At 37.4% G+C, this 20,545-nt stretch overlaps 1 protein-coding gene across 2 annotated transcripts in view; it reads right to left on the reverse strand.

Annotated features, from left to right (window-relative positions):
- Positions 1–2,631: 2,631 nt before the first annotated feature.
- The window catches only part of LOC125240049 (zinc finger protein 883-like), a 30,132-nt gene continuing 12,218 nt past the window's right edge, over positions 2,632–20,545 (reverse strand). The window contains exons 2-6 of one of the 2 annotated variants that reach the window (XM_048147881.1): positions 18,904–19,045; positions 13,006–13,071; positions 12,209–12,271; positions 11,063–11,125; positions 2,632–5,845 (exon numbers count right to left, since the gene is read on the reverse strand). In XM_048147881.1, the coding sequence (XP_048003838.1) occupies positions 4,107–5,845; positions 11,063–11,125; positions 12,209–12,271; positions 13,006–13,071; positions 18,904–19,045 (2,073 nt within the window). In that variant the 3' untranslated portion in view covers positions 2,632–4,106. Of the gene's footprint in view, positions 5,846–7,746; positions 8,094–11,062; positions 11,126–12,208; positions 12,272–13,005; positions 13,072–18,903; positions 19,046–20,545 lie in introns of those variants that run through there. The other variant, XM_048147882.1, reaches the window with a different exon arrangement.

The following is a 20,545-nucleotide window of genomic DNA, read 5'->3' on the forward strand; positions in this document are numbered from 1 at the left end:
ACGCACTTAGGTCTACATTTTACACTTTTGAAAACCAAGATTAATTAGAGTCAGTTGTATGGTCGGTATGTAGTGTAAATAAAAAGTCGAAAAGTAGTAGGTTCTTTCTATACTTTTTGCTATGTATTTTATATTTCAATAGGCAGGCTTCTGTACCCATATTACAGTACTTTCAATATGTGCTATCCTATAATTAAATTCGGACACTCGCGTAGACACTTCTAATATTATTTGAATGGCATCTCCTTTTGAAAATAAATTTTAAAGAATATCCCACTATCAGATCAGAGCCACTGGTATTTAATTTAAAACAAATGCCTATAATAAATAAATCCGAATAACCTTTAGGTTGTCTGCTGTCGAATTTAATTATTTTCATAGAAAATATTTTAATTTGTATCCTTCCAGCTCGAGATTCTTGGAAGCCCTGTAAATTTTTCTTTGTGACAACAAGATATGACATGTCAGGAAATTTACACATACATACATTACATACGTCGTATGTACGTAATGTCGTATTTCGTCTTTCTGGGGCCATTTCTATACAACAGGTTAAATGCAAAATTAGACTTATATCCACTTAGCTATGTTTGTTGTAAAAGTGCTCTACGACGAGGCCTGCAAAATATGACGTACGATGATACAGAAAAGTTACTTATGGTCGTAAAATAGTTACCTATTGAATATACAATGAATATATATGTAATGTAATAGTTCGGAACCTACGAAAATAAGTCTTGTGTTTATTTTCTTATAAGTTTTATTTTAGTGAATAATTAAAAATAAATCACTAATTTAGTCCTTCCTCTGCCTGAAACACAGGAACTATCCTAGCTCAGGCATTTGTATAAAACATCTCTTATATGTATAACAATTCTTAGCCTTTAAGAACAATCACTGTGTACAATTATGTTTTTATTAATAAATTATTTGTATTTGTATTATTTGTTATACATTTATTGTAATAAACGTAGTACAAGTGATCAAGATAAAGATGATACAGTAGGGTATTTTTAAAGTTTATGTATAATGAAGAAGTAAAATTGCGGCCTTTTTTAGGTATTTCTATTTATGGAATAAATTGGAATATACCTACATACTTATTATATATTGATAGCGGCTCCATTCGTTCAATATTCGTTCGCAATTCATTTTGACATTTAAGTCATTTGAGCATATTATGACAAAAGGTATTTTGATAAAGAGTTTTTAGTGTGTCGCAGTTCCATTTGCAATTTTGATACTTAGGTCTTTATACACTAAGTTGGTTATGGCATGAACGATTTTTTTCCTAAGCAGATAAGAAGTTAACGTTATTAGCATCAACAAGAATATTATAAATGCAATTTAGAGCCAGATTTTTAAAACATTTTTGTTATGAATTGTGCGTCCTTGTATTTAATGTCATTGCAGTAGCTTGTACTTATCAACTTATAATATAAATAAAACATAAAAAAAAAATTAAAAAAGCTGTAATATCTACGACCTACGTATGCGACGACTGAGATTTGAACCCGTGACCTGTGGCTTGTAAGTCTAACGATAATCGCCGGGGCTATACCTGGCCGTGACGTAGGGGTCGAAATTAGACTTTGCATAGCTTTCGCGTGTTTGTAACAAGCGTTGCTTCAACGATTCTGAAGAATGGAAGAATACATTTCACAAGATGACGGAGATCTGTCAAATGGTAGAAGAGAAAAACGTGAGATAGATGTATGTACTGACAAGTATATACTCTTTTCGACGACTGTCAAATCGCATGCCTAAAATAAATATGTAATTTTTTAAATTACTTTGGACTTTATTATCGGTGGGAAACGTCTGTTTTTAATCTACCTAAAATATTACTTATGTAGAAATAGGCATGTAATGAGGAGGAACACTCAAAGGATACGACAGATGGCGCCACCCTATTAGTCCGTGAGACGTGAGAGCGAGAAGCTGATAATTATGTTTTTTTCTCTCTCTCTCACATATGAATGACAGTGACATGCCTAGACTCTTGCATAGGCGCCGCCTGGCGGAGTAAAATGTCAGTGTACCTCCTCATTTACGTTAATGTGTAATAGAAGAACAGAATAAAAAGCATGCGACACGGTTCATCACCTACTCTCGGCCCAGCTCCACTGGCGTGGTGGTTTGCCATATGGATTCTTAAATGTAAGACACTAAGGTCCAAACCAAACCAAGCAAAAAATGTAAATATATTATTAAATTAAAGTATTAAATAAAGGTCAAACTTATTGGGTGGATTATCATGCTGTTAATATTGTTAAATAGGGACAGTAAAAGTCAACCTCGTACTATTATCTGTTCCTAATTTGCCCGGTCAAATATTTAGATTTTTTTATTTCCATATAAATATATTGGTGGTTTTTATATGCTAAATATCTGAAATATTATGTGCTATTCATTTCTGCTTAAAAATATCTGTTGTTATATTTGCTCTAGAGCACGTTAGAAAAAATTCAAAAATTCTATATCATTAAAAAAAGTCTTATTTCCCGTCATATATTTAGGTGGCTTCGGGTTGTAAACCTTAAAACTGATTTTTTTTTACATGTGTCCACCATTAAATTACTGTGAGGTATTTTGCTGAAAGAAAACGCTTATTTTTTGGGCGTAGTTTTTTTTAATATCTTCCATTCCAAACTATTGGTGGATTCGAAAATATAGGTTTTTTAAATTGCGATTAAACGCTGTATATGAAAAAAAACTACTGTTGTAGAATTATTTTCAAAAATATCGCACCGTTCTTAGGCTATTATGTTACATTTTACGACAAGTCATTACCCAGTTTGCGGGGATAACAGTGACATCTAGCGAACAACTTGCACTACGGCATATAATTGTTTTTCACGCCCTCTATCGTTACGTTTCCTAAACATATCCTAAGTACATCGGATTTACTATTTCCTTTGACTGAAAACACCGTGGCGCTTATTATTACAGAAAAGAAAAAAGGTAAAGTTCAATATGTCAGTGATTGTTTGATATGCAGCAAAGGTTCGAATTTGATGATGTCACTATATCGCTGACAGCGTTTTCGGTGGTCAAAATATATAAAAATTACACAATTTTAATCGAAAATACGTAGTCATCATACACTTTTAATACCCAAAATCTATAAATATTGTTTTTTATGTCAAATACTACAGAAGACAATCATTTATTGTGCCAAATTCGATATTAGCCTAGTAAGTAATTAATGTTCGATTCAACCATTTTTATTTTTTACTAAATCTAATATGTGAGTGTGTATAGTAAAACGTCCCACTTTGTCGGTTACCATTAAGGCGAGATTTACTTGTATCTTTATATGAATAAACTGGCAAAGCGGCTTTAGAGCCATCGACAAAGTGGAACGTTTTCAGTGCACACTTACATGTATTCATAGTTTGTCTAAAAGTCTTACTGTACGTCTGTTAGTCCAAACTTCCAAAGATACTGGAATAAGATGTGATTACCTATAAGGGCCACTTGCACCAACGAAAAGGGAGGGTTAACCCTCGGGTTAACCCACCATTTTATATGGAATTTGACAGATGACAGCCCACTAACCCTGAGTTAAGTGGTTGGTGCTAGTTGGCCTGATTGGGCCAACATCTATCTTTAAATTAATGAATGTTAATGTGTTTTTTATGTTTAAAAACATGTTTAAATGATGTTGCATATTAAGTACCTTTATTTTTGTTTTTTTTTTCTATTGCTGTACTACTATTTTGCCTATTTTATTTAATTTCTGTTGTTGACCCTAAATAAATAAATAAATAAATGATTTTTTTGCATATGTATGGTCACTGTGGATTTTTTCTTGGGAAAGTAAATGACAATTACAACTGATACCTTTGTTACAGTCTTTACATTTGTGTGGTTGTATTTCACTGTGAATTCTTTCGTGGCTAACTAAATATTTTTTACGAGTGAATTCTTTGTTACATTCTTTACATTTGTATGGTTTTATTCCACTGTGAATTATTTCGTGGCTAAATAAATATTTTTTACAAGTGAATTCTTTGTTACATTCTTTAAATTTGTACGGTTTTATTCCACTATGGATTCTTTCATGGACAACTAAAGAACTTTTATAAGTGAATTGTTTGTTACTATACTTTACATTTGTACGGTTTTATTCCACTATGGATTCTGTCATGGGCAACTAAAGACTTTTTATAAGTGAATTCTTTGTTACATACTTTACATTTATATGGTTTTATTCCACTATGGATTCTGTCATGGGCAACTAAAGAACTTTTATAAGTGAATTCTTTGTTACATACTTTACATTTATATGGTTTTATTCCACTATGGATTCTTTCATGGACAACTAAATAATTTTTATAAGTGAATTCTTTGTTACATTCTTTACATTTGTACGGTTTTATTCCACTATGGATTCTGTCATGGGCAACTAAAGACCTTTTATAACTGAATTGTTTGTTACATACTTTACATTTGTATGGTTTTGTTCCACTATGGATTCTTTCATGGACAACTAAATTAGATTTTTGTTTGAATTCTTTGTCACATTCTTTACATTTGTACGGTTTTATTAGACTATGGATTCTTTCATGGACAGCTAAAGACCTTTTATAAGTGAATTGTTTGTTACATACTTTACATTTGTATGGTTTTATTCCACTGTGGATTATGTCATGGGCAACTAAAGACTTTTTATAAGTGAATTGTTTGTTACATACTTTACATTTGTATTGTTTTGTTCCACTATGGATTCTTTCATGGGCAACAAATATAGATTTTTCTCTAAATTCTTTGTTACATTCTTTACATTTGTATGGTTTTATTCCACTATGGACTCTTTCATGAACAACTAATTTATATTTTTCTCTAAATTCTTTGTTACATTCTTTACATTTGTACGGTTTTATTCCACTATGGATTCTTTCATGGACAACTAATTTAGATTTTTCACTAAATTCTTTGTTACATTCTTTACATTTGTATGGTTTTATTCCACTATGGATTCTTTCATGGACACCTAATTTATATTTTTCACTAAATTCTTTGTTACATTCTTTACATTTGTACGGTTTTATTCCACTATGGATTCTTTCATGGACAACTAATTTAGCTTTTGCTATAAATTCTTTGTTACATACTTTACATTTGTATGGTTTTATTCCACTATGGATTATTTCATGGCGAACTAAATATTTTTTATAAGTGAATTGTTTGTTACATACTTTACATTTGTACGGTTTTATTCCACTATGGATTCTTTCATGGACAACTAAAGAACTTTTACAAGTAAATTCTTTGTTACATACTTTACATTGGCATGATTTCATCACACTATTTTCACGGCGACCTACCGATACTTTTCGAGTGAATTTTCTGTTACATTTCTTTCTTTTATGTGAATCCAGATCTTTTTCAGTTGAAAATCGCTTATTGCATTCTTCACAAACGCAGGGTTTGTCTGTAGAGTGCAACCTTAGATGCTTCTTCACTGACAAGACACTAGGAAATGTTTCTTTACAAGCTCCGCAGGTGTGCCTTCCCTCCGGGTGAGTATGTGTTCTGATATGGCGGATTAGAGTAAGTTTTGACGTGCATAGGTGAGCGCACATGTCGCAACAGTACACTTCGGTATTCGTTACTGGTGTGATATTTTCCTGTTTGTGTGTGTTCAAACTAGAGTCGTGTGTGGGGCGAGTATCGTGTGTGTAGGCTTGTTCGTCGCTCTCGCGGTGTGACGTCACGGGGCACGGCTTGCTCGCGAGCGGCGAGTCGCTGAGGCGCTCCACCTTCACGGAACACCCCAACGAGAGCTGCTGAACAGCTCGCGAGGTCAGAGGCGCTGTGTCAACTTCGTACTCGCCAGCTGAAGACAAGGAAACACATGTCCATTTCCAAACAGATTTTGCCATATCAAATGAAATCCAAGCATATGATCGGTAATTCAGTACTTCTTTCCCTTCGCCACGGAACAAACGTGCTCCGGATCATTAGGGCAAAAGCAGAATGCGACGAATGCAATAACTTGTCAAAAAACGATCAATATTGAAATAGTTATTTTTTCAGTACAGATGGTCGTTTTTTTACGCACTAGTGCGAGAAGTGGTTCATTATATGTCAGGTCGAAACTTCCATCTGTACTGAAAAACGTCGTTCGATACACGTGCGAAAAGGAAATTCGTAACTCGTGTCGATTTAAAACACTCCCTTCGGTCGTGTCGCACTTGTATCGAAATGTACTATTCTGCGTATTCTACCTCTATGCAAGGGTGCAAAGTTGTATTTTAACGCCGAGTGTGGAATTGAAAAACGAGCAAGCGAAAGGACTCTATAGTTGAACCACGAGCGAAGCGAGTGGGTCGAGAATAGAATCCTAAGCTTGCGAGTTTTCCAACACACGAGAAGTAAAATACACTTGCACCCGTGTGTGACACAAAACTTTTACCCTCATTATAGCGAGGAAAGTACAAGGCAAAAAACGCGTTTAATCACTGCTTACAGTAGTTCCATAGGTGGTAAAACATCTTCATCACTAGATTAACCCACTTTTATCAGTTTTAAAGTAGAAAATTTTCCTCTATTCAAGGTCAAATTACTTTATCCACTAGTGGATAAAGTCTTTCCTTATCCACTAGTGGATAAAGTCGGTATTAAAGGACAAAGCACGTGTTTCCGAGCTAATAGTGAGGGGAAATAGTTATTTGTTATGCAAGGGTGCAGAGTTGTATTTTAACGCCGAGTGAAATCGAAAAACGAGAAAGCGAAAGTATTCTATAGTTGAAGGTACGAGAATAGAATCCTGAACTTGCGAGTTTTTCAACACACGAGAAGTAAAATACATTTGCACCCGTGTGTGAGGAAAGTACAAGGCAAAAAACGTTTATCACTGCTTACAGTAGTTCCACAGATGATAAATCATCATCATTACTATAAAAAAAAATCATCATCATCATCATTATAGTCACCTGCTTTTTATTTTAAAGCAGAAAATTTGACTTTATTTAAGGTCAAATTACTTTATCCACTATTGGATAAAATGCGTTTTTACCCGCTGTAAGGTCAGTGTGGTGAAGACCGTCTACCCGGAAAGACCGTCTATTGACAATAACTTTTGTGTTAATGTATCTACGCCTCTCACACCTCCGAAGGTATACCAGTTTTTCATCCTTAAGCCATTGGTCTTGAATACATATCCCTAGGACGAACACTAGTTAACAATAAACTTGATTCGTGTTTCGAACTCGAGCATCGAGTTCAACATGGTTCCGCAAAAAATTAAAATAAAATAGAAGCAGTCGGAATATTTGTATATCATGTATGTAACGTAGTCATTTAATAACCGTTCTTTCTGGCTAGTACTATTAATCCACTCAAAACGGGTTCAATTTCTTGTTTTATGTTCTGAAATATGTAACTTAGAAATTGTGCCTACTCAGAAAGTCCGGCATAAAAGAGAAAGGCAAGACCGGCATACGATAAACAAGGAGTTGCCAACCTTTTTTAGGCTTTATTGGAAATAAGTCGAGTGTAAACAATATCAATATATAAGTACGTTTTTGGCTTATGATAGTTGTACCGTTTTTGATTTTAACTTCGAAATACAGTTTTGGTAATGATTCGTATGGTGTTACTAATATCATTCGAAAGTATTAAATAAAAATGACATAGTTGTGAAGAATTATAAGTGGTGAACAGAACTAAGCCTACTTACACTGCATTACTCATCATCATATTTAAGTTGGTAGTGTTTGTATAGATTGTGCAACATGCGGCGACAAATATTTCAAAAGAGAGTTATGTATTTTAGAAATAAAAGTAAGCATTTTGAATCCAATTATTTATTTAAACAGAAAACATAATATTTGCGCACCCTTGACAAAACATATTTGATAAAGGTTGTTCGTCAGACGGCAGAAACTGAACCCTGGAGGCACAGAGGGTCATATCGAAACTATGACTAGTGGCACAAACTGTGCACTTCTCAAGCAAAATCATTTCTTCTTCCTCGTCGATATATACGCTGGCGTTAGGAAGTGCATCAAAAAAGATTCTATCAATACATTCTTCGGAAGATGTATAGACATGACTTGTATATTGTTTGCTATTTTTAATAACTGAAACAAATATTTATGTATTAAGTATACAAATATTTATGTAAATATTTATGTATTAATGACATCTGAATCTCTACTATGAGTTTTTGAAGTCGTAATCGAGCAAAATGGGGCAAAGGGTGTTTATTGAATCCTGAACGAAGTAAAGGAATCTCTAATCTCGCTATGCTCGGGATCCAAAATTAGAATCCTGAGCGTAGTGAGGGATTCAAGTATTAACGCTCAAGGTGGAAATAATTTTGCTACCATGTGACATATACAATTTTTCACGTCACCTATGAGGAAATTACCATAATATTAATAATGAATACAGGGCGTAAACCTAATAAGGGCGATAAATGAAACCAGGCATATAATTCAATATTGTTATCATTAATTAAGAGGTGTTTTTGAGTTACTTTTAATTTTCACCCCATAATGAATTTTTGAAAAATTTCCCAGCAGCAATGTACTGTAAACGTGGTTGCGATGACAATCAATGACAACTGTCAACGAGCGGTTAACGTTTCATTAATATTACAATACTCTTTGGGTTAACGCGAGTGTGTTTGCATTACGTTGCGGGCCGAATTATTTTGTATGGATAAAAAAAAATTCAATTTTAAGTAAAAGTTATCTAATTCCATTTTTTATGTCCTATACTCACCACCGTTAAGAGGTTCGCCCGTATTAGGTTTACAACCTGTATACCTACTGCAAATCAGTAGTACGAACTTAATCTACAAAAATTTATAAACGATCATGAAATATAATGCCAAAACTCTTTTCATTGAATTAATATGTTATACTGGCAACATAAAATCCTTGAACAGAAAAGAACCACTCAGCTCCTCCAAGACTCGAGTTTGTAATATTCATACTCCCCGTGTTACACACAATGTTTTTCATCACACTTGCAACATAAAAATATGTAAAAAGATAAAAAAAAATTAATACGGTACTAGAAATTTCATAACTCCCTTGGGAGAACGATTTTTCTATAACTCACGCTCCGCCTGCGTGTAAAATCACATTTAGTGTGCGAATGTGATGTAAAAAATTTCGCATTCATTCATACTGTAGTGACTATAGCAAAACCAAGCATTGCTAAGAAATGTTACCAAACTAATTCACGTATCTTAATATCCTATTACGTTTTCTTAATTAACATAGTTTCAAAAACAGATAAGTAGTTGGATTTATATGAGCCTGTAATATCGTGACTAAATTGTATTCGCAGGTGTTCGTTGGAAAAACAGTATTATGCAATATCTGGACCTGAAAAGAAAAGGTTATGAACCCCATCTACGGGACATATGCCGGTCTTGCCTTATAAATAGAAAAATGCTTATATGTTCAAAATTTCAACGTTATTTTAATAGTTATCTAGCACATTCTGCCCCGTTATTACGTAAAATAACAATGATCATGATTTAGGAACCTAGTCTCATATTAAATTACGCGACAACAAGCACTAGACGGTCTTTCCGTCGTGCTCATCGCGGGAGGACGGTCAACCCGCCGAGCCTTAAAAAAAGTGATTTTTATCACTTAAAAGTACCTTACTTCACCAAAATACTGTAAAAGCTTTGTAAAATATAATATTTGCTATCCCATAGGACCATGCGCATTACGCCAGACTGCATTAATTATAGAGTTTTATCCACTCAAACTTTATTTCAAATAAACTATGCCGGTCTTGCCCGCACTGACCTTAATTAATTTTAAAGGATAAAACACGTGTTTCCGAGCTAGTGAGGGAAAAAAAATAGTATACCGGACGCCATTATGACTTGTAAAAATGTATAATTATTTACCAATAAAGATCTGAAATCATTTCTCGGGTAATTGACCTTTTGGCCGCCAGAGACTTCGGAAAATCGTAACCATGACGCCAGCGACGGCATTTGACGTCATGCACTTTTATGTTAGCATAATTTCTTTACCCATCCTTAATTTACCCCCGTGGCGTCAGTGGCACGGTTTTCCGTTGACGTCATTTGCCGTCTTTGGCGTTCTAAAGGTTAAACGGACTACCTAAGCCTTTCGTTGAAATTAATGGTCAGTCTGCAAGTAACTACTTGCGATTCTCGACAACAAGGGTGCCTTTCCAACAGAGATGTGGTGCACTACGTTGCTAATCTTGCCTTGGATGCGTCTGATGTCCGTTGTCCACCAATCAGCTTAGTCGGACCCGTTCCCACTGGCGCTATGCTTTGTGGAGAAATTAACATGATTGGTGGATACGAGTATCAAACACATCCGGGATCACGAGAGCGCTCATTGCTAAAGCATCCATACTAATATTATAAATGGGATGGGGGTCTGTTTGTTTCTCCGCCTTTCACGACAAAACGGAGCGACGAATTGACGTGTTTTTGTAAGTGGAGATAGTTGAAGGGATAGAGTGACATAGGCTACTTTTTGTCTGTTTATAACGCTATTTTAAACCATATTTTCATTAGTGTTAGTTTGAATTTATTTATATTTGTACAAAAGGTACCATTGAGCATTTCTTTTTTTTGCCACTTTTATGAAGTGTGATAATATTGAAAAAAAAAATAATAATGCTATTCCTACTCAGAATTCCTTTTCAATCCTAGTAGTTAAAAAAATTGTCCCATTCGATTTTTTCTTATTTTGTTACCATTTTCCGTACATGTTTTATGGAGTAACAAAAGAGAAAAGTAACAAAAATGTATGAAAATTCTGGGACACTTTTTGTCTCCCAGTGAGATTGAGTAGTAAGTACTCGTGATCCTGAGTATAATTGACCTAAAATTCCCTAAAACAATCAAAATTTGTTTATTGAAAAAAAAAAAAAAAGGAATTCTCCCTTGACTTTCATAAGATCATTATGTTAATGCCTAAATTGAATTTCATTTCATGTCATCCACGTAGCGCATCTATGGTGGAAAGGCACCCTAATGTTACCTATTCTTCAAGTGACAATAATGAAACTTTTGATGTAATTCCAAGTGTGTACTTACGTGACAAAAATCCGTCTCGCGGCTCCTCTTTACAAGGCGGTCCCTGGCTCTCGTCGTCTGGAGCTGAACACGGAATAATGGGATTTAGAATTATTAAACTAGATTGTGTAGTTAGGTCAAAAAGTGTGTCCACATGAGAGGTCATTGTTTGGGCTGGTGTCCCTCTCGCACTTACTGACAACGTCAACATTATTCAGTGACGTCATCACTGTCATACATTGGGGATACCAGTCAATTTTCAAAGTTACTACCAAATCTACTAATACTCATTTGAACCTATTTTTTAATTATACAAATCTTTGATTTATTGGCATCAAAATAATTACATTATAATTATTTGCCGATTCTTTAAAATATATCGAAACCCTAGTTTGAATATAACACTAGAATAATATAAGAAGTTATAAAGTCAGGTAATATACAGATAAAAATACTACTACTATGGTAACCTCATTAACTCTGGCCACACGTGCGAGAGGGACACCAGCCCAATCTGTATGCATATACATTCAATCAAAAAAAAATAATTCAAAATCGGTCCAGTAACGACGGAGATATCGAGGAACAAACATTAAAAAAAAAAATACAGACGAATTAAGAACCCCTTCCTTTGAGATTTGGAAGGCGGTTAAAAAATGACGAGCACCACCAGTGGTGAAGGCCGGATTCGAACCGGCGTCTTTTAGCAATCCGGGCCAAACGCCATGAACCCCTAGGCCACTTCGCCACAGCGGAAGCCGTCGAAATTTCTCTTCTATATGTCATCTTTGTAAGACTAGGCGTCTTTGACCAACTCTAAGGGCAAGCAGTAGGTGCTTGCACCTCCTATACGAAACCTTTACAGGTTTACGATATAGCTAGAGAGACTGGTGCTGCCATCTATACGCAACTATGAGAACAAATCAAATTATTTTAACAAATATTTTGATTTGTGTTTTTTTATGTAGTCACACTACTATATATAAATTAAAAATCGAAATAAGATGTCATATATTAAAGAAAAAATGACGAGCACCACCAGTGGTGAAGGCCGGATTCGAACCGGCGTCTTTTAAACATAAAAAAAAACACTATGGGAACAAATCAACATTATTTTAACAAATATTTTAATTTGTTCCCATAGTTGCATATTACAAATCTACTTACGTGACAGATATTCGTCTCGCGGCTCCTCTTTACAAGGCGGGGCGGGGCTCTTCTCGCCCGGAGCTGAACACGGAATAATAGTTATAGTATGAATTTCCTGAGATGAACGTTTCGCTTTTGCCGTAATCTGTTAAATAAAGGCCTTTGTTTCTATTATTCACGTCGGCTAGCTCCCGTTTCCACAGCACGTGCTAAAGTCTCAGTGTAGTTAAAAAGCAACTATCATGATAGCAATAAGGTTCAAATTTATTAAACAGTTTGCAGTATGCAGGTAACTTTTTTTGAAGATGATTAAACGTGTTATCTCCGAAACGGCTTTTTATGGATTTGAACCTTGTTACTATCATGATAGTTGCTTTTTAACTACACTGAGACTATAGCACGTGCCGTTTAGACGGGAGCTAGCTGCCGTGAATAATAGACACAAAGGCCTTTGTTTAACAGATTACGGCTAAAGCGAAAAGTTCATCTCAGAGAATTCATACTATATACTCTGTCAAACAAGTCTGTCAGTAAATAAGAAGAAAGAAAACTATAGGTAATTAGGTATCCTTTTCTATAGCACCCTAAAGAAAAGGATGCATATAGTTTACTGATAGTTCTGATAGTTTACAGACAGTGATCATGATGCATGCAACTGCGTCGAAATATCGGGAGCTCGACAAAAATCAAAAAGGTAATCACGGTCTATATCCCGGTCAATATAAGTCTAATGAAAATAACCGTGAATCATCCAAAACTCTTATCTAGGATTTAATTAATTCTAACTATTATTATTCTGAATTCCAGATACTCACGCAAAGAAGGCTCGGGAACATCGCTGCTCATGTCATCTTCAAGGTGTTCATCCAAGGCTTTCTCCTCTAAAACATAACATACACGATACATGATACAGTTTTTTTTCGTTAAATTCGACACGTAGCTAGGTTCATTATCAGGAACCACCCTGAATATCACTTTTAGTTAAATTCGCAAATTTCATCGTTTTCATAATAAATTTCATATATTAGTGTGAGAGACCCTTAAGAATAACATTCAAGTTAGTCCGGCAACAGACAGTCTTAAATTTCATAATCTTATGAAATCAGATCGAGTGCACGGATTCCCATACAATTTCGCAACTGTCCACACACAGTCTTATTTTTTAAGATTATGAATTTTTTTTCAGATTGATCTGACAGATTGCGAATAATTTGAATTTGAAGAATGTGTGTGGCAAGGCTGTCAATCTTATTTTATAAGATTATGAAAATTAAGACTGTCTGTTGCCGGCCTTAGTGTCAAGTGACTGACGGCACATGTCAAAACAAATTACATTAGAAATTGGTAAAGGCTGTCACACACGTGTTCAGTAATTATCTTTCTTTTTTTAACAACTCGATAACCGTAAGAGCACAGTATAAAAAAGAGTACTATCGTACAGTATGGCCACTCCCGCTCTCCGCTGAAAGTACCCCCCCCACGCCCCCTCTCGGTTACCTCACAGTTACCGCCTGTCAAAAACGCGAACAGTCGACCTGTCATATTTCACTCATCCAAGCATAGTACGCGTTCACCTACACGAGCTTAGACTGTGTGCTAGGAACGCGCCCCTTTCATATATTTGATCGCCAGTGTCCGAGGTGTGGTAAGGAAAGTTCAAACTTTGCTTAGTGACTTTTGAGCTCATAATGAACAACTTTTATTGTAGGACCTGTAGAGTATGTTTAGTTTTGTCTTTGACTTTATTTATTTATTTATTTATTTATTTGAAAACATATTTCAATGACATTACAGATAAATCCAATGCGTCATGAAATTAAATAATAAAAAAAAAACATTACAAAGAATAAAAGTATTATAACTAAACAATTGATTTGGGCGATGACGAAACAGCGTGGCTCCGTTGCGTCGTTTGCCCCGGTGTAGGATTCGGCAAGTTGCCCCGGAACCGCCGAAAAAGCACACCTTTCGGCCAGAAGTCTGCGCTCGCGATGGTGTCCTGCAGCGGCCGCGGCACGCGCACCACGAACGAACTGAAGTGCACGTAATGACGCGACTGTAGCTGGTGTACCCTCAGCGTGTAGCCAGTCTTCCGGCGCACGTACTCCACCACATCGTTAGCCACGGCGGAGTAATGAAGACGGGACACGTAGAGCGCCTTACTCGGTGTTGCAACCCGTAGACCAGAATTAACCGGCTCTGCGGTGCCACACAGAGTCTTACGAGGTGCCCTGCGCGCCTTCTTCTTCCGTTCCACCAGTGTGAATCCCTCCTTATCGACTTTAGCGCGGGAGGAATTCTCTTCCACTGGTTCTTCACACCCCTTATTAGGTGCATTGACCCGGCTGGCTGCGACAAGCTGACCGGCTGCGACGCCAGCATAATCACGCTGACGTGGTTTCGAGGTCACGGGGGGCAGTCGCGCGCGCAGGGGGGGCGCGCGCGGAGTGGCGGCACGTGCTGGACTTTTCAGCGTGTCAGCATCGCGCATACTGACCGACTTAACACTAGTGTCAGTCCGAATATCATTATTAATAATATTTGAAACCGCCGACCGAATTGGAGCATTACGCAAAGTAGAGACTTCATTACGTAATTCGGTTATTGTGATTAGGCTGGCTTCAAACTTAACTTTAACTTCGGCTAGACTTGATTTAAGGGCCACGATTTCCTTAACCAAGCAGCGAATATCAACAAGATCCGGATCACATGACGGCAGGATGGTATCCGTCGCTACAAACTCCGGAATCCGGTCGTCATACTCCTTCAGGATCTTCTTAATGTCTTGAAGGGTCTTCTCCCCGGTTTCATCACCTCTCCGGTGAGGTACATATGTGCCGACGATCCCCAGGGACTGGCACAGCACTTGCTTCGCTTGGCCGATGTCCTCGATGGTAAAACTCGACGCACGAGAACTCATCTGCATAGCAGCAGCCGCATCCATCTTTCTCTTTATGGTTTCGTGTCTATGATTTAACAGTTGAATAAATCATTCTTAGACCAAGCTAGTCATGGTTGTTGTTTATTTTAAATACAATATTACATAGCGCAGTCGGTAGGATACGAACCTACGCTCCCACAGGGAATCTGATTTCCAATTTCTGTTAGAATATAGAAATACCCCAATCATTAGTCTAAAAAGTTCACCTTCTCAGTTGTTGTTCAATAGACTCTGTAAAACTAAACTTCCTATAAATAATGTGCTCTTAAAACCAAAACTGCATAATGACATTCAAGATAGTTTACTGAATAATAGTAATCAAAACAAATTGTACTATGATCAACACACAAGACATAGAAATGACATTTTCAAAGAGGGGCAAAATATAGTGTATAAAGAAAACGAGAATAGCACTATTTGGAAACCAGGTACAGTCTACAAAATCACCAACAACCCACGATCTATAATAATAAAAGATTATTATGGAAATTTAAAGACTAGAAACTCGTGGTTCATCAAATTGGATAAAGGTAGAAAACCTGATCAACCGCATGCACAGTCGGCGTGGTCTCAGATTGCTGTTCAGCAGCCGCCAGCCGCTGACCTACTTCCAGCTCTAGCTCCTGAGACTGAGATGCCGTCAACGAGTGCTATAGAAGACCCTGCTCCTCTACCACTCAGAAGATCTAACAGAGATGTTAGACCTCCTAGACGTCTTAACGATTATGTCTGCAGTTCTTTTTAGTTTGTACTTTATTATTTTACTTGAAAAGGGTTGAAAAGGGAGATGTAGAGTATGTTTAGTTTTGTCTTTGACTTTATGGTTTCGTGTCTATGATTTAACAGTTGAATAAATCATTCTTAGACCAAGCTAGTCATGGTTGTTGTTTATTTTAAATACTAATATTACAGGACCAATGCTGAAATCGCAAATAGTATTTTATACAATGTTGATATAATACAAGCTTCGTGGCCTAAACACGGTACTCGACTGAAAAGCTTAATTATATCACTATTCATACAATGCTTTTTCTATGAGTCATTTTCATCATCAATGGACGAAAAATATCATCATTCAAGTTAAAATTAATGTTAATAGCCTCGTTCACCGTTGTATCAACATTGAATTACCTAGCAACCAATTGTTTATCATAACCGTCTCTGATTGGTCGATAACGCGATGGATTAAAATAAAAATGTGTTTCAGATGCAGAAAAAATTGCCAGAGGTATCACAAATTAGTATAGAACTTGTATGAAGTTCTATTTTTGATTTTTTTTCAGTTAACTAAAGTAAAGTGTAATTAAATATTATAGTTGACTAAGTGTCAAAAACTTATCCAACACTGAAAAGTCGGCACATATAGTTTAGTCTGTGGTGTCCTAGTTGACAGATTAAAGTCGACGAGTAGAAAATAGTACATTACGATACAAAGTGCGTAAAAAAGGAACTTGAAACGAGTCGCGATAAATTAAAACACGACCGAAGGGAGTGTTTTAAATCGACACGAGTTGCGAATTACCTTTTCGCACGTGTATTGTACGACGTTTATCAGTACAGATGAGCTTCAGAAGTTTCGACCTGTTTCATAATGAACCACTTCTCGCACTAGTGCGTAAAAAAACCATCTGTACTGAAATAGTACATTACGATACAAGTGCGTAAAAAAGGAAGTTCGAAACGAGTGGCGATAAATTAAAACACGACCGAAGGGAGTGTTTTAAATCGACACGAGTTACGAATTTCCTTTTCGCACGTGTATCGTACGACGTTTTTCAGTACAGATGAGCCTCCGAAGTTTCGACCTGGCATATAATGAACCACTTCTTGCACTAGTGCGTAAAAAAAAGACCATCTGTACTGAAAAAAATGTTTTGTGTTTCATAAATTTCGACTGTCATGATCAGGATGCCGCTAATTACCATGAAAGAGCCAATTTTTTGTTCGCGACTTCAGCAATGACCTCAAGAGTCACTATGCAAAGTGTGAATTGTCCTTTTTATTTCATCCTGTAGTTTACATGACATAAAATAGCCTTTATTTCCAAGACTTAAAACTTAAACAATCTATTTAAAAAAAACGAACATTCTCCTCACGTGTGAAAGTCAACACTACGGCACAGAATATATAATAGTACAAGTACAGAAGGCCCACTGCTTTGATGTTCACGAAATGCCGCCTTTTTAAATGCCTACAAAATGTTTACAAAGAAACCAGCCGCACGTTGGGCTGCGTCAGATGATTTGGTTGCCTATGGATTCAAACGAATTAATTACTCAGAATGTTTTTTATACTATATTATACAGTATTTTGGTTTAAGTTCCAACATCACAAGCCTTATTGAACTTTTCCGTGGGACTTAATCAATAGTAGATCTGTGTAAGAATGTCCTATGGTACTTATTTTATTTATGATGTCTATTCAACTTAGCATTGTTAGCCATTCCACACACGGACATCGCATATGAACCTTGAAAAAAAAAACTCGCGACGTAAAATAACAATAGAAAGTGCGAACGTGCGTTCCGTGAGAACGCGCGCCACCCTGATTAGGCCGCGAACTCGCGGCCGCCGGCATGTACTTGTAGCACGCCGATAGAATCGCGGAGTGAGCCGCCCCTGACTACGGTCACATCACACCAAGCCAATACTGACATTGGCAAATTGGCAGGGAGAAAAGGCCAAAGCAGAAAAAAAACAATCTATATAGATAATTAGTCAATAGTGTCAATACATATACAAGGTTAAGACAAGGCCCCTCTGTTCGGGTATAGGCCTCTTCGACCCTGTAGTCCATACTAATATTATAAATGGGAAAGTGTGAGTGTCTGTTTGTTGGTCCCTCTTTCACGACAAAGCGGAGCGACGAATTGACGTGATTTTTTAAGTGGAGATAGTTGAAGGGATGGAAAGTGACATAGACTACTTTTTGTCTTTTTCTAACGCGGGCGAAGCCGCGGGCAAAAGCAATGTATACAAGTTATATCTCAGAATAAATAGTGAGCGATAATTAAACAGATTGATTTAGCCCAAAACTAAGCAGAGCTTGTACAAAAACAACTCGGAACAAATATCTGTGTTCATCACACAAATAAATGCCCTTACCGGGGTACAAACCCAGGACTATTGGCTTAGCAGACAAGGTAACTATCCACAAGGATAGACCTGTTGTCAAAAACAATTTATCAAAGCTTTTTTTTTTATTTAAATATTGGGGACACCTTACACAGATCTACCAGGGGCGGCTCACTCCGCGATTCTATCGCCGCGCTACAAGTACATGTCAGCGGCCGCGAGTTCGCGGCCCACTCATTGGCGACGACCTTCGCGCGGCGCAATAAAATTCAATGTTGGCTGCTCGCGTGCGGTCCGTTTGTTAATGTAGGTAAGAATTTAGAATGGCGGCATTTTGTGAACATCAAAGGAGTGAGCCTTCTGTACTTGTACTATTATATATTCTGTGGATCTACTTAGCCCCAAACTAAGCAAAGCTTGTACTATGGGTGCTAAGCGACGATATACATAATTAAATAGATAAATACATACCTGTGAACATAGAGAACATCCATGACCCAGGGACAAATATCTGTGCTCACACAAACGAAAATGCCCTTACCGGGATTCAAACCCCGGACCGCAGCTTAGCAGTCACTACCGACTGAGCCAGAAATATCTGTGCTCACACAAACAAATGCCCTTACCAGGATTCGGACCCAGGACCGTGGCTTAGCAGTCACTACCGACTGAGCCAGACCGGTCGTCTTTAAGTTTACCTTTGGCTCTCAGTGCTGCCTGGAGCCTCTGACGCAGCTCGGCCTGGCAGCGCTGCACCTGCACCTTGAAGGAGCTCGCCTCCCGCAGGCGCCTCTCACACTCCCCGCAGATGCCACTCTGCTCCTCATTGCTTGATGCCAGCTGCAAGATGTTGTATAGGGTCATTAGTTAGCCTCCACATACACTAGTTCTCACTCACACATGGAATAGCACACATATTATTAACTAACTAACTAATATTGCTCTGTGATCCAAAGAGAATCTTGGCCACCTATCTCGATCCTGCGTGGCTTCCTGCCAATCATCGGCTTGTAGCTGACACAGATCCACCATCACACTGTCTTCCCAGCGGTATCTGGGCGAACCAAGGCATACAAAGTACAATTTTGAAATTGGGTATGCACAATACACTTTTTTTTTTTTAAATATTATAGGATATTCTTACACAGATTGACTGAGCCCCACGGTAAGCTCAAGATGGCTTGTGTTGTGGGTACTCAGACAAAGATATATATACTTATATACATAGAAAACATCCATGACTCAAGAACAAATATCTGTGCTCATCACGCACAGATATTTGTTCTTGAGTCATGGATGTTTTCTATGTATATAAGTATATATATCTTTGTCTGAGTACCCACAACACAAGCCATCTTGAGCTTACCGTGGGGCTCAGTCAATCTGTGTAAGAATATCCTATAATATTTAAAAAAAAAAAAGTGTATTGTGCATACCCAATTTCAAAATTGTACTTTGTATGCCTTGGTTCGCCCAGATACCGCTGGGAAGACAGTGTGATGGTGGATCTGTGTCAGCTACAAGCCGATGATTGGCAGGAAGCCACGCAGGATCGAGATAGGTGGCCAAGATTCTCTTTGGATCACAGAGCAATATTAGTTAGTTAGTTAATAATATGTGTGCTATTCCATGTGTGAGTGAGAACTAGTGTATGTGGAGGCCACAGACCAACCCCTATAGACATCTATTACAAGACGACTCGCGGTGGCCAGCCTTCCTAGTATTTGCACTGATATAAGCGCGGGCGCTCGCCGTGCCCGATCAGTATCGACCAAGTAACAGACCCGAAAGCAGCGCGTGTTTTTCGCACAAAAAAATTGGAAAAGGGTATTTTGATGCCTTAAAGATATCCACCTGTAGTGTGAAATGGTGTGGAAAGGTAACAAGAAGCTCAAATTTAAAAACAGACGGCATTACATTCCACAAATAAGTCATATTTATAATTTATTCAGAGCCGGCATAGGTCAACTTACATTGGCCACTTACGCGTCAGTAGAGGGACAGTCATACTTCTGTCCCTTTTCATCTGGCGCGACTGCCCGCCGTCCTTGAAACGGCCAATCACAGCGCGCCTAACACATTCCCCGCCCGCTCCTCGCACCCCAAACACTGGTGACTCGTATCGCGAACCAAATATACAAGACTGCCACTCTATAGGAGGTTCTCTGTGGCTCATCACACAAATAAATGCCCTTACCGGGATTCGAACTCGGGACCGCAGCATAGCAGGCAAGGTCACTACGCGCTAGGCCAGAGCGGTAGTCAATGACATTAAATTTCTATATTAACATGCAAACATTAAATTTGTAGTTTATTCTACAAACAAACACAAATGACAAT

The sequence above is a fragment of the Leguminivora glycinivorella genome, chromosome 26, assembly GCF_023078275.1.
Source record: "Leguminivora glycinivorella isolate SPB_JAAS2020 chromosome 26, LegGlyc_1.1, whole genome shotgun sequence".
NCBI lineage: Eukaryota > Metazoa > Arthropoda > Insecta > Lepidoptera > Tortricidae > Leguminivora > Leguminivora glycinivorella.